Genomic DNA, 14,899 nt, shown 5'->3' on the forward strand with positions numbered 1-14,899 from the left:
ATTTTCTGCTTAAATTAAATTAAATTAATTAGTGAAGACAGGAATTTCATACTCCCAAACTGGTTTAATATTTAACCCAGCATACATTTGACAAGACAGCAGTATGTACACAATAAACAACCTTACAGTGTCAGCGGTGGCCCAGTGGTTGCACTCTCTCCGCTGACAGAAGGTTGCAGGTTTGAGCCTCGCTCCATGGACTTGAGCACATAATCTAGGCTGACACTCCAGTGAAGTACTGAGAGAGTGCTGCACTGTAAAAGATCCCGTGTCACTATTCAAAGATGACCAGGGGAGTTCTCCCTGGTGTCCTGGCCAATATTTATCCCTCAATCAACATCACTAAAGCAGATTATCTGTCCATTTATCTAATTGATGTTTGTGGGATCTTGCTGTGTGCAATTTGGCTACAGCAGTGACTACACTTCAAAAAGTACTTCATTGGCTGTAAAGCACTTTGGGGTGTTCTGAGGTTGTGAAGGCTGCTATAGTCCAGTGTGCAAAACAACTGGGGTAACACTACCAACCCTGTCACAATCCAATATTCATTCAAAAGTACTCTAGCCTACATCTCTTTCACCTTCAAACAGGTTCAGAAAAAAGCACAAGCAAACAAAGTACCAGACTGTAGTACAAAGGAAGGAAAATCAGGTTAAAACAAGAATACCCTAAGTTATATGCCTTACAATGGGTAAATACATCCCTAAAATGAATTTACATTCATAATCATCCAAGAACAAATGAACAGAAGTAGGCCATTCAGCTCCTCGAGACTGTTCCACCATTCAATGGCTGATCTGTATCTCAAGTCCATTTATCCGCCATGGTCCCATATCCCTTACCTAACAAAAATCTATCTATCTTAACCATTTTAAATATAACTGCTTATCCATTGCTTTATATTGTTTTGTCAACCATGGTATCTTAGCTGATATCCTGCCTTACGGGCTCTGGCTGGTCACCTCCGTCCGTCAATAATAAAAAAGGCCCACTCTTTATTCTCAGGGCACCTCCATTTAATGACTGCCTCTTCAACATTATTTACATGCACGTACACGGGCGCATGGACATTGTTTAAGACCGGACAGTCCATTTAAGTTGAAATTTGCTTTGACTTAGTGCTCACAGATTCAGGGAACTATTAGGAATGAGTTCTGCCGAAAGGTCATCGACCTGAAACGTTAACTCTGTTTCTCTCTCCACGGATGCTGCCTGACCCGCTGAGTATTGCCAACAAATTTCTGTTTTTATTAGGAGTGAGATTCTTGAGCAAGATTGAGACACATCACAGAACCATTTTTATACACACACACAGCTGTGTTCATTTCCTTTTAAAGCTGCGATACATCAAAATAGGTCACGTATTTAAGCCAAAATTGGGTGAGACTCACTCCAAAATGAGTGAAACTTGAATCTGAGAGTTCTACCTCAAATCTGATGACACTGCTTTCTGGTTGTAATCTCTGCTTTCAAAGCATTCTTGATGGCCACTTTTTAAAGTTACAGGATTGGAATCAAAACATTGAGAGATTTCGCCATTATTCAAAATGAGCAGCTTCACATAAGTTTTCCCTCAGCACCGAGACGGAGGAGAAACCCTGACAGGAATCAAAAAACCAGGCCACCTTAAAGGCTTCTGTTTATTTATTTTCGAACCGAAGATATATGCCAGACTCACCGTGTGGGTGTTATTCTTTAAGTTGGCTTGGTCGGAGGAGCCACCGCCACAGGAGGGTGACAAGTCTGCCTGCTGGGCACTGCGACTACGGGGGGCATCTCTCCTGTACCTGGAAACGCCGCTGAAAGTTGCCAGCTGCTGAAAAACCTCTAACCTGTGGGCCGGCAACTCGGAGAAGTCCCTTTTGTGGTCGCTGGACACCGTGGAGCCAAAGAGAGCGAGGATGAGGAAACCTGTGAGTTTCGCAGCCATTCCTTCTATTTAAAAAAAAGTGAAAGGGAGAGAGAGAGGAGGGGAAAAAAAACAACTACAAACAAGGAAATAAAGAGAAGCCAAGGGCGGTGTGGGTTGGTCGTGTGATGCTGTGGAGCTGGATCCCCGCCAGCACCGTGTGTCCGGTTGCTAAGCTGATGGGGTGTTGCTATGAGATGATGTGATAAAGGCTTCCTGTTGTGCACCTGTCACCTGTGCAACAGACAAGTGATGTCGAAGAAAGTTGCTCCTGAAATTCGAACTCGACTCTGGGGTTGACTTTGTACCGCGCCTCTTCTCCCCCACTTCCCCTCGGCCATTTCACAACCGAGAGGGCCAGGGGACCCTGCTCTCCTCCCTCCACAATGCAAAAATGCACAATTATGCATCCAACTGCCCCGCCCCGTCATTATACAGGTTAAAAAAAAAGGGAAATTCCAACTCCAGTCTTAACCCTGTGTGTGTTTTTTTGCCTGTCATATTAACCCTTTTGTCATTTAATCACTCCTGTCCTCCACCCTCTCACAGACCTATATTTTTTCCTTCCCACCCCACTTTTTTCCCTGGCTCTGTGCTTGTTTAAAAACTGTTAATCTCCAGCATCTTCCATGGTCATCGACCTCAAACGTTATCAAGATAGAAAGACTTGCATTTATATAGCGCCTTTCACAACCACTGGACCTCTCAAAGCACTGTTACAGCAAATGAAGTACTTTTAGGAGTGTAGTCACTGTTGTAATGTAGGGAACATGGCAGTCAATTCGCGCACAGCAAGCTCCCACAAACAGCAATGTGATAATGACCAGATAATCTCTTTTTTTGTTATGTTGGTTGAGGGATGAATATTGGCCAACACCAGGGATAACTCCCCTGCTCTTCTTCGAAATAGTGCCATGGGATCTTTTACATCCACCTGCGAGAACAGATGGGGCCTCAGTTTAACATCTTACCTGAAAGACAGCACCTCCAACACTGCAGCACTCCCTCAGCACTGCACTGCAGTGTCAGCCTAGCTTTATGTGCTCAAGTCCCTGGAGTGGGACTTGAACCCACAACCTTCTGACTCAGAGGCGAGGGTGCTACCAACTGAGCCACAGCTGACACTAAATCGCAGAATCATTGAAAGGTACAGCACAGAAGGAGGTCATTCAGCCCATCGAGTCTGCGCCAGCTCTTTCGAAGAGCAAACCAGTTAGTCTCACTCCCCTGCTCTTTCCCGATATCCCTGCACTTTTTTTTCTCCTTCAGGTATTTATCCAATTCCCTTTTGAAAGCTACTATTTAATCTGTTTCCACCACCCTACAAATCCGGTTATCTCTATTTCTCTCTCCACAGATGCTGCCTGACCTGCTGAGTGTTTTCAGCATTTTCTGTTTTTATTTCAGATTTCCGGCATCCACAGTATTTTGCTTTTATTTTTGCGTTTATTATCCCTGTCACAAATTTCAGACATTTGCCGTTCACACTTGCAAAGCAGACCCAGGCACAAACACAATTAATTATAAAAATATATACAAACATGAGCAATGTGTTCACTGAAAACAGGAAGAATAAATGAAAAACAAAACAGGGTTTTTTTTAATGAAAGAGGGGGACTGTTACAAATTCAAATCAGTGGTAAAGAAAAACCTTCTCAGATTCAGTGGTGTCAGTTGCTTCTGTAAGCAATCTGAGCATCTTACATTAGTGGGAGTTGACTCAAACTGACATACTTGTATAATAGTATAACCTGGAGTTTAAATGTAACACCTTCTTATGACCTGAATTGGCTATTCATGCTTTTTACACAAGTACTTCTACAATCTCTCAGAAATTGACTGAGCAAACCCTTGGTGAGATGAGAAATAAAAACAGAAAATGCTGGAAATACTCAGCAGGTCAGGCAGCATCTGTGGAGAGAGAGACAGAGTTAATGTTTCAGGTTGATGACCCTTCGTCAGAACTGGAAAAAGCTGGAGATCGAACAGGTTTTTAAGCAAGTGCAGGGGCAGGGAAAGGGGGGAGGGGAGAAAAGAACAAAAGGGAAGGTCTGTGATAGGATGGAAGGCAGGAGAGATTAAGAGACACTAAGCGAGATTAAGAGATGGTGCAAGGCAAAAGGAGATGGTAATGGAACAAGTTAAGAAACAAAAGATGGCGCTAGATGAAGTGTAAATGGCACTGGCAGAATGAAAGACAGCTGCCATGTGGGAGAGAGAAAAAAATAAAATTAAAAAAATATAATAAAATAAAATAAATGGGAAAAAAAGGATAGGGCAGAGGTTATGGTCTGAAATAGTTGAACTCTATGTTGAGTCCAGAAGGCTGTAAAGTGCCTAATCGAAAGATGAGGTGCTGTTCCTCGAGCTTACGTTGAGTTTCAGTGGAACAGTGCAAGAGGCCGAGGACGGTGAGGTCTGAGTGGGATTGGAGCAGAGAATTAAAGTGACAGGCGACCGGAAGCTCGAGGTCACCCTTACGGACTGAACGGAGGTGTTCCGCAAAGCGGTCACCCAATCTGTGTTTGGTCACCCCAGTGTAGAGGAGACCGCATCATGAGCAGCGAATACAGTATACTAAATTACAAGAAGTACAAGTAAATCGCTATTTCACCTGGAAGGAGTGTTTGGGGCCCTGGACAGTGGGAAGGGTGGAGGTAAAAGGGCAGGTGTTGCATCTCCTGCGCTTGCACGGGAAGGTGCCGGGCAAAGGGGAAGGGGTGTTGGTGGTGATAGAGGAGTGGACCAGGGTGTCGTGGAGGGAGCGGTCCCTACGGAATGCTGAAAGGGGGGGTGAGGGGAAGATGTGCTTGGTGGTGGGATCACGCTGGAGGTGGTGGAAATGGCGGAGGATGATCTGTTGAATGTGGAGGCTGGTGGGGTGAAAGGTGAGGACAAGGGGAACCCTATCGTGGTTCTGGGAGGGAGGGGAAGGGGTGAAAGCAGAAGTGCGGGAAATAGAACGGACACGGTCAAGGGCCGTGTCAACCACAGTAGAGGGGAATCCTCGGTTGAGGAAAAAGGAAGACATGTCGGAAGCACTGGTGTGGAAGGTGGCATCGTCAGAGCAGATGCGGCAGAGATGGAGAAACTGGGAGAATGGAATAGAGTCCTTACAGGAAGCGGGGTGGGAAGAAGTGTAGTCCAGGTAACTGTGGGAGTCAGTGGGCTTGTAGTGAATGTTTGTCAATAGCCTATTCCCAGAGATGGAGACAGAGAAGTTGAGGAAGGGAAGGGAAGAGTAAGAGATGGATCATGTGAAGGTGAGGGAAGGGTGGAAATTGGAAGCAAAGTGAATGAAATTTTGTAGTTCAGGACGAGAGCAGGAAACAGCACCGATACAGTCATCAATGTACCGGAAAAAGAGGTGAGGGAACAAAGAATGTTCCACATATCCCACGAAAAGGCAGGCATAGCTGGGACCCATGCGGGTTCCCATAGCAACACCTTTAATTTGGAGGAAGTGAGTGGAGTCAAAGGAGAAGTTGTTCAATGTGAGAACAAGTTCAGCCAGGCGGAGGAGGGTGTTGGTGGATCGGGACTGGTTGATCGGGATCGATAAGCTGCATTATTTCACAACAAGTGAACATACGGAGCAACACTTACGATCAGATTCACTTCATTGAATCAGTACAACTTGTCCACATAATAATACAAATAATGAACACACTATGCATCCCCACATCAGTAGGTAGTCTGGCTCGACATAAACAAGATCATTTCTGACTAATCTCTCCTGGACACTAAGGGAACCAAGGGATATGGGAATAGCGCAGGAAGGTGGAGTTGAAGCAGAAGATCAGCCATGATCCTATTGAATGGCGGAGCAGGCTCGAAGGGCCGAATAGCCTTCTTCTGCTCCTATTTCTTATGTTCTCGCAGCCTTTGCTGCCTGCCTGGCTTGCAGCATTCTGTTCCACAATTCTAACTGATTACTGTGACTCTGGGAGGCAATATTATAGACTTATAGTGTAAAACGGGCGATATCAATTCAGCTGTGCGTTACACATCTCTCTTGATTTTTGACATAATAAAACTCACTACGCACTTGGTTTGAGTATAAAGCAAAACTTTAATCAACTTGTTTCAAAACATGGAGGTCTAGTTGTACTTCACTAGTTCCTGCCTTACAAAATGTCCCTGGGCAAGCTGGGCCCACGCCCGAGTATTTATACTCCTTGGACGGCACCACCAGCTGGCCGTCCAGTGTTATTTCATGAGTAGTTTCTTTATGATGATGAGATTTATAACAATTTTCATTTCCGTTAACAATATTAACTTGGATTTATGTAGTGCCTTTAACATAGTAAAACATCCCAAGATGCTTCACAGGAGCATTATCAAACAAAATTTGACACCGAGCCACATAAGGCAATATTAGGACAGGTGACAGAGATAAGTTTTAAAGGGCATCTTAAAGGAGGAGAGAGAGGTAGAGAGGCAGAGGGGTTTAGGGAGGAAATTCCAGAGCTTAGGCCTAGGCTGCTGAAGGCACGGCCAATGGTAGAGTGATTAAAATCGGGAATGTGGAATAGGTCTCAATTGGAGGAGCACAGAGATCTTGGAGAATTGTAGGGCTGGAGGAGGTTACAGAGAAAAGGAGGGGCTAGGCCATGGAAGGATTTGAAAGCAAGGATGAGAATTTTAAAATTGAAGCATTCCCGGACCGGGAGCCAATGTAGGTCAGCGAGTACAGAGGTGATGGGTGAACGAGACTTAGTCCGGGTTAGGACATGGTTAACAGAGTTTTGGATGAGTTCAAGTTGATGTAGGGTGGAAGATGGGAGGCTGGCCAGGAGAGCATAGGAATAGTCAAGGTTCGAGGTAACAAAGGCATGGATGAGGGTTTCAGCAGCAGATAAACTGAAGTAGGGGCGGAGTCGGGCAATGTTACAGAGGTGGAAATAGGCTGTGAACTATCTGTGTAAAGTCAATGGAAGCGAGTATCGGGAGAGATACTCACCTGAATCGATATTGCCATTTTACACTATTACTCAAAGTCAAAATTACCCCCTTTGTGTTTTATATTTTGCTGCTCACAGTCAGAAAAGGGATTAAAGAATTTCCAGCACATTGATCGCGAGGTGTTTTCATTTGCTGAGGCATTCTAATGAATTGCTTATTATTTACAGTCTATGGAGAAACAACGTGTGGAGATGCCGGTGTTGGACTGGGGTGGACAAATGTAAGAAGTCACACAACACCAGGTTATAGTCCAACAGTTTTATTTGAAATCATAAGCTTTCGGAGCGCTGCTCCTTCGTCAGGTGAAGTGGAGAGATGCATAAAGACACAGCTTATATAGTCAGAGAATAATGCCAGATGATTACAGGTAATCTTTCTATCTGCCATTTATCACACCTCGGCAGAGAGATAATCACAGCAATCAAAGGTGTGAATGGTGTCCAAACAGGTTAGTCAGGAAAACATTACATCAAAGAACAATGAGGTGGGGTCACAAGGGGTCAAATGTTGCAGATGCTGGGGTCTGTATGAAAGACAAAAAAACTTTTTTTTTGCTGGAAATCACAGCAGGTCCGGCCGCATCTGTGTAGAGAGAACAAGCCAACGACGACTCGAGTCTGGATGACCCTACGTCAGGTGGGGTTACATGTAGCGTGACATGAACCCAAGATCCCGGTTGAGGCCGTCCTCATGAGTGCGGAACTTTGCTATCAGTTTCTGCTCTACGATTTTGCGTTTTCGTGTGTCTCAAAGGCCGCCTTGGAGAATACTTACCCGAAGATCGGAGGCTGAATGTCCTTGACTGCTGAAGTGTTCCCCGACTGGGAGGGAACACTCCTGCCTGGCGATTGTTGCGCGGTGTCCGTTCATCCATTGTCGCAGTGTCTGCATGGTCTTCATGCACAAGTTCGAGCAAGACTTCTTCGCTGCACAGGACCTCCAACCAACGCTATACACCAGATACATCGATGACATTTTCTTCCTATGGACCCACGGCGAAGAATCACTGAAAAGACTACACGATAACATCAACAAGTTCCATCCCACCATCAAACTCACCATGGACTACTCCTCAGAATCGGTTTCATTCTTGGACACACGAATCTCCATCAAAGACGGACACCTCAGCACTTCACTCTAGGAAAATAGGTTTTCCTCCCCCAAGTCTCTGCTCACCTACTCTAGATTTTTCCTTCTAAAAAGCTTGACTGGTTTACTCTGCACATGTAGGTATCCTGTCATTCTTTTTCTGCCTTCATCAGATGCAGTGGACCAGTATTAGCCACAAAACCAATGGTAATGTTTTACCTTACTGTGTTTGGCTATCCAATAGGAGGGGTAGTGCGGGGTGGGGTGGGGGGGTGGATGTTTAGTACTTGGCAGTGTAGAGTGGGAGTGGGGCTAGATTGCTGGCAGTGCAGGCGGAGGAGGGCTTAGAACCCTGACACAGTGCCTGCAGAATGCCAAATTCCTGACAATCCAGTAGTGGGTTAGATCCATTGTAGTCTCGTGGTGAATATGTGGTATTAGATTCTTAGACATTTAGTGGGAATGTCAGATTCCTTCTGGCCAAACGCAAGTAACTATCCATTTACATTTTGTGGGTGTGAAGGGGGTGGACAGGACGGGTGTTCCACCAGACCGTGGCAGTATAGAAAACACTGAGGGGTAAAAATTCAGGAGCGCCCTTAGCGCCCCGAAAAAGTTAGCACCCCCGTGGCCGATTTTTCCAGGTAGCGCCCCCAGAGAGAGGAGGGGCACGACTGGAAGCGCCCCGCTTCCCGCTTGGGGCGCTGCGAGCCAAAACCGCGGCGCTGCAGCATGTCGTGCCGCGGTACTGCAGGCCTTCCTCCCCTTCTTAAAGGGAAAGGGCCTGGTGCAACACGTCCAGGCGCCCAGCTGGGCCACCAGGGATCGGGAGTGCCGGCAACCGAGCCTGGCACTCAAGAGGAGTGACAGGCTCACGGAAAGCAGCCGGCACCTCGCGGGATTCACGGGGGCCGGGGACAGCAACGGAGGCAGGTGCTGGCAGGCGGCCAGCAGCAAAAATGGCCGCCTGCCACCTCCCCTTTAACTAGCACCGCCCCAGTCGCAGGTAAGCCCCCCTGACCCCGTCGGACATAGCGTCTGGTGGTAAGTCGGGGGGCGCCACCCAATATTACAGCCGGGGCGCAAGCGGGGCACTGCGCACGGCGATGACATCATCGACAGCCACGCAGCCCGAGGCTGTTATCGCCACCATTAACCTCCCGCTGAATTTTGTGAAGGCGTTAGCGGTGTCATGCCCAGGCGCTAGCTGATTTGCGCCCCGTTAGCGACCTCTTATGGCGCTAATGGGAGGCGCCAATCTACCGAATTTAGCTCCCTGAGCCTTTAGTTTGTCAGCAGTAAAGTGAATGGCTTACATCCATGACTTGCAGCTCTCTTGGGAGTCATGTGCGATTGCCAGCAGAATCAGATCTTGAGCTTTACGAAAAGCTAGGTCAGTGATAACCCTGAGCTCTCCATCCAAAATATGAACCTAACATGTCTCTTTATAGATGTTGACAGATCTACTGTGCATTCCAGCATTTTTTGTTTTTGTTTCACCTGAACTGTAAGAGCAGTTTGTGTTGACATCACACACCACTTACTCACTGAGTTGTTGTTTTGTGCCAAAAAAAGGGTGTGAGCGTATGGCTTCAGTATTCTCTCAGGTAAAAGCAGACTTGAATGTATAATGTGTAATGTATAGACTTTGTAACAAAACAGTCTGCCACACAGTGAAATCATACCAGTATTACATCGGTGTAGATACACAAGTGGCTATTGTAAGCTGCCATGCCCGGTTCCAGTAAACTCATTTATGTGGCATTGTGGGCACAGTGCAACGTGGCTGGCATTAAAAAAAAAAGTATTGGGCAGATACCCAACCACACCTACAACTGGGCTTTTCCAAATTATTCCTGGCTTCTAGTCTGTGCACTGTACGGTTCCAAGTTATGACCTTTCTTTCAAGGTCAAACGGCATGTGAAACGAGAATGTTCGGTGCAGTGCACTAACCTGTTTACAGACAGCTGGTGTGCTGCACAGGTGGTTCTGTAAACAGCTGCTGGAGGAAGCATTAAGGTGTGCGTGAACAGAGGCAGGGCGGTGTCTCCAGACAAATTGGGACCTTGTCACAGGGAGTCCTTGTGGACTTCGCTGCCACAGTTCTGCCAGAGTTAATGCCCTGGGACATGTACTTATTTGCATCTTTCATCCAGATTTCATGTTGACTGCAATTTGATTAACCTGTGGAGGTTTGAAATTAAAAGTCAAAACAACAAAGGCGCACACCCAACTACTGTGGAAAATATAGTTGTATCGCTAATTCAGCAGTTCCATCTTAGTAAGACATATAACAAAAGAGCAATTTGTTATCTGAATTAATAAGGTAACAAAAAAGCATGAGATATACAAGAGAAGAATAATGGGTATCTAATAGAAGTGTTCAAAATTATGAAAGGGTTTTGATGGGGTAAATACTGAAAGATTATTTCCATTGATTAGTGAATCTGTAACGAGACTGGTATTAGAAGGATAAAAGAAAGAAAAAGAAACAGCTTGCATTTATATAGTGCTATTCACGACTTCAGGATATCCCAAAGCACTTTACAGCCAATGAGGTACTTTTGAAGTGTAGTCACTGTTGCAACGGCAGTCAATTTGCACACAGCAAGGTTCCACAAACAGCAATGTGATAATAACAAGATAATCTGCCTTAGTGATGTTGGTTGAGGAATAAATATTGGCCAGGGCACCTGCTCTTCTTTGAAATAGTGCCATGGGATCTTTTACGACCACCTGAGAGAGCAGACGGGGCATCGGTTTAATGACCTATCCGAAAGACAGCACCTCCAACAGTGCAGCACTCCCTCAGATACAGAGAAAAGTTAGAATTGTTCAAGGAAAATTTTATAAGAAAATGGAATGAATGCTTTGCTATAAGTGGCTATTGAAGCCGATTCAATCACAGTATTTAAGGGGGCATTAGATACTTGAAGAAGAAAAATATTAAAGAGTACAGGGAAGAGCATGGAAATGGGATGAGAGCAGGTAGCTCCAATTAGGGGCTGACACTGGCAGAGACACGATGGTGACTGGCCTTGTTCTGTACCGGTGTCCATTCTTCTAGCGTGTGAAAAAGCAGAATCTCAAAGGTAATAATCTCTGGGTTGTTACCTGAGCCACGCACAAATTGCCATAGGGACAAACAGATTAGAGGTTTTAATGCGAGGTTTTAAAGAGCGGTGTGGGAGGAAAGGGTTTTAGTTCATGGGGCACTGGCGCCAGTACTGGGGAAAGAGGGAGCTGTTCCGTTAGGATGGGCTCCACTTAAACCGGGCTGGGACCAGTGTCCTGGTGAACAAAATAACTACAGCAGTAGGCAGGGCTTTAAACTAATGAAGTGGTGGGGGGGGGGGTGGGGTGGGAGGATTCAGGAAAGAGTAAATTTAAAAGCAGCGAGAGAAATGTCAAGGCTCTAGAGCAGAGTAGAACTTCAGGTAGAAATAAGCAGAGTGGGTCAGGAAGGGACAGAGAGAGTAACAAAGGTAATAAAGCATCAATGACTAAGGTGACATCAGGGAAAAATAGAAAAAAGTCAAAGCTGAAGGCACGATATCTGAATGAGCGAAGCATTCTCAACAAAACAGATGAATTCATAGTGCAGATAGAAATTAATAGGTTTGATCTAATAGTCATTTCAGAGACGTGGTTGCAATGTGACCAAGGTTGGGAACTAAATATTCCAGGATACTTAACTTTTAGAAGAGATAGGCAAAATGGAAAAGGTTGAGGGGTAGCCCTGATAATAAAGGATGGGATAAAGACAGTAGAGAGAAAGGATCTTAGCTCCGAAAATCAAGAAGTAGAATCAGTTTGGGTGGAGCTAAGAAACAGCAAGGGGCAGAAAACATAGGTGGGAGTTGTTTATAGGCCCCCAAGCAGTAGTTGTAATGTAGGGCAGAGTATAAATCAGGAAATTAGAGGCGCATGTAACAAGAGTAATACAGTAATCATGGGGGACTTCAATCTACATACAGACTGGGCAAACCAAATTTGCAGTAATAGTGTGGAGGACGAATTCATGGAATGTGATGTAAGAAAACTACTAGGCACTTGGTCTAAGCGTTGTAACTAGCAGAATAGATAAGGGGGAGCCAGTGGATGTGTATTTGGATTTTCGGAAGGCATTTGATAAGGTGCCACACAAGAGGTTATTAAACAAAATTAGGGCTCATGGAATTGGGGGTAATATACTAGCATGGATTGAGAATTGGTTAAATGACATGATTTGGATGAGGGGACCAAATGTAATACAGGAAACTTTGGTTTATCCGTAGGTTATATGTCCGGAATACTCGGTCTAACGGCAAAAGTCAGGAGCCGTTTTCTATAAGTTTTTTTAGTTCTTGTTGCTTTTTTTTTCCCAGTCAGGCACTGCAAGGTCTGTAGCTATAGCAGCAGCTTCAGCCAGAGACGCTTGCAGCTGCAGCCGACTGTTTTGAAGCTGTTGCTAAGCAACAGGGTTTGTTGATTCACACAGAGCTTTTCAGTTCCGTATGTTTCAACATTAATGCTGGTATGTCCGGCACCTTTGATGGTACGGCACCAGCTCGGTCCCGTCAGTGCCGGATATCAGAAAGTTTCCTGTATGTCCAAATTTGCTGATGATACAAAGCTGGGTGAGAATGCAAGTTGTGAGAAGGATGCAAAGAGGCTTCAAGGGGATATAGACAAGTTAAGTGAGTGGGCAAGAACATGGCAAATGGAATAAAATGTGGAGAAATGTGAAGTTATCCACTTTGATAGCAAAAATAGAAAAGCAGAGTATTTTTTAAATGGTAAGAGATAGTGAAATGTTGGTGTTCAGAGGAACCTGGGTGTCCTTGTACACAAATCACTGAAAGTTTACATGCAGGTACAGCAAGCAATTCGGAAAGCAAATGGTATGTTGGCCTTTATTACAAGAGGATTTGAGTATAAGATTAAAAATGTCTTACTGCAATATAGGGCCCTGGTGAGACCACACCAGGAGTATTGTGTACAGTTTTGGTCTACTTGCCATAGAGGGAGTGCAACGAAGGTTCACCAGGCTGATTCCTGGGATGGGGGGATTGTCCTATGAGGAGAGATTGAGTAGACTAGGCCTATATTCTCTAGAGGTTAGAAGAATGAGAGGTGATCTCACTGAAACATACAAAATTCTTACAGGGCTTGACAGGGTAGATGCAGGGAGGATGTTTTCTCTGGTTGGGAAGTCTAGAACCAGGGGTCACAGTCTCAGAATAAGGGGTCGGCCATTTAGGACTGGGATGAGGAGAAATTTCTTCATTCAGAGGCTGGTGAATCTTTGGCATTCTCTACCCCAGAAGACTGTGGAGGCTCAGTCGTTGAGTATATTCAAGACAGAGGTCGATAGATTTTTGGATATTAAGGGAATCAAGGGATATGGGGATAATGCAGGAAAGTGGAGATGAGGTAGAAGATCAGCCATGATCTTATTGAATGGCGGAGCAGGCTCGAGGGGCCAAATGGCCTACTCCTGCTCCTATTTCTTATGTTCCTATGTTTTTATGTGTGGATTCTTTGTAATGCAGCAAAACAAATAGCTATCAATTGTCAGTTTTATGATTTCATTGGTAAGTTATTCAATTTTTTTTACTCTGAAAAGGCTCATTCAACCCATCAGGGCTGCTCCTTCAACATACCTGCCAATCAGTCAGCTTTTCAAACCCGATCTCCGCTTGTCAGTGCTCTGCAATAAAAATCATATTTTCACTGACATTGAAGATTGCCAGTATCAACCAGTCGGATTGTTTGGAATGTGGGATTGGAGCTCACCGTCACTAAATAGGTTGGAGGGCAAGGCTGGAACCATCAGACATCACTTCCCATTGTACGTTGCATAGAAACCTGAGACAGAAAAAAATTAAATGAGCTGTTGATGTCTGCAAATCCCAGTTATACGTGTGTTTATTTACTGCTTGTTGCCAGAGAAGTTATATATAATAAACTAGCTGGAGTGCCCGGCGGTGCCGAGGCTTTTTCGAGGGCATGTTGTTGTTGGAAGAGAGGGAGAGCGCGATTGGGGGGGAAGAGAGAGTGCGACTGGGGGGAAGAGAGAGAGAGAGAGCGACTGGGGGGAAGAGAGTGAGAGCGACTGGGGGGGAAGAGAGAGAGAGAGCGACTGGGGGGGAAGAGAGAGAGAGAGCGACTGGGGGGGAAGAGAGAGAGAGAGCGACTGGGGGGAAGAGAGAGAGAGAGCGACTGGGGGGGAAGAGAGAGAGAGAGCGACTGGGGGGGAAGAGAGAGAGAGAGCGACTGGGGGGGGAAGAGAGAGAGAGAGCGACTGGGGGGGAAGAGAGAGAGAGAGCGACTGGGGGGGAAGAGAGAGAGAGAGCGACTGGGGGGGAAGAGAGAGAGAGAGCGACTGGGGGGGAAGAGAGAGAGAGAGCGACTGGGGGGGAAGAGAGAGAGAGAGCGACTGGGGGGGAAGAGAGAGAGAGAGCGACTGGGGGGGAAGAGAGAGAGAGCGACTGGGGGGAAGAGAGAGAGAGAGCGACTGGGGGGGGAAGAGAGAGAGAGAGCGACGGGGGGGAAGAGAGAGAGAGAGCGACTGGGGGGGGAAGAGAGAGAGAGAGCGACGGGGGGGAAGAGAGAGAGAGAGCGACGGGGGGGGAAGAGAGAGAGAGAGCGACGGGGGGGAAGAGAGAGAGAGCGCGACTGGGGGGGGAAAGAGAGAGAGAGAGCGACTGGGGGGGAAGAGAGAGAGAGAGAGCGACTGGGGGGGAAGAGAGAGAGCGACTGGGGGGAAGAGAGAGAGAGAGCGACTGGGGGGGAAGAGAGGGAGAGAGCGCGACTGGGGGGAAGAGAGAGCGCGACTGGGGGGAAGAGAGAGAGCGACTGGGGGGAAGAGAGAGAGCGAGGGGGGGAGTGGAGGGGAGGGGGGAGAGTGAGTGGGGGAAGGGGAAGGGGGGAGGAGTGGGGGAAGGGGAAGG

At 46.3% G+C, this 14,899-nt stretch overlaps 1 protein-coding gene across 1 annotated transcript in view; it reads right to left on the reverse strand.

Annotated features, from left to right (window-relative positions):
* Positions 1-2,240, reverse strand: part of LOC147106033 (sortilin-like) — a 101,365-nt gene extending 99,125 nt beyond the window's left edge. Inside the window, exon 1 of the mRNA XM_086009742.1 lies at positions 1,679-2,240. Coding sequence (XP_085865868.1) covers positions 1,679-1,930 — 252 coding nt within the window. The 5' untranslated portion in view covers positions 1,931-2,240. The remainder of the gene's footprint in view (positions 1-1,678) is intronic.
* Between the last annotated feature and the right edge of the window lie 12,659 nt (positions 2,241-14,899).

The sequence above is a fragment of the Somniosus microcephalus genome, chromosome 16 (genome assembly GCF_052327205.1).
Source record: "Somniosus microcephalus isolate GS21.2 chromosome 16, FLI_Smic_1.0, whole genome shotgun sequence".
NCBI classification, from domain to species: Eukaryota; Metazoa; Chordata; class Chondrichthyes; order Squaliformes; family Somniosidae; genus Somniosus; species Somniosus microcephalus.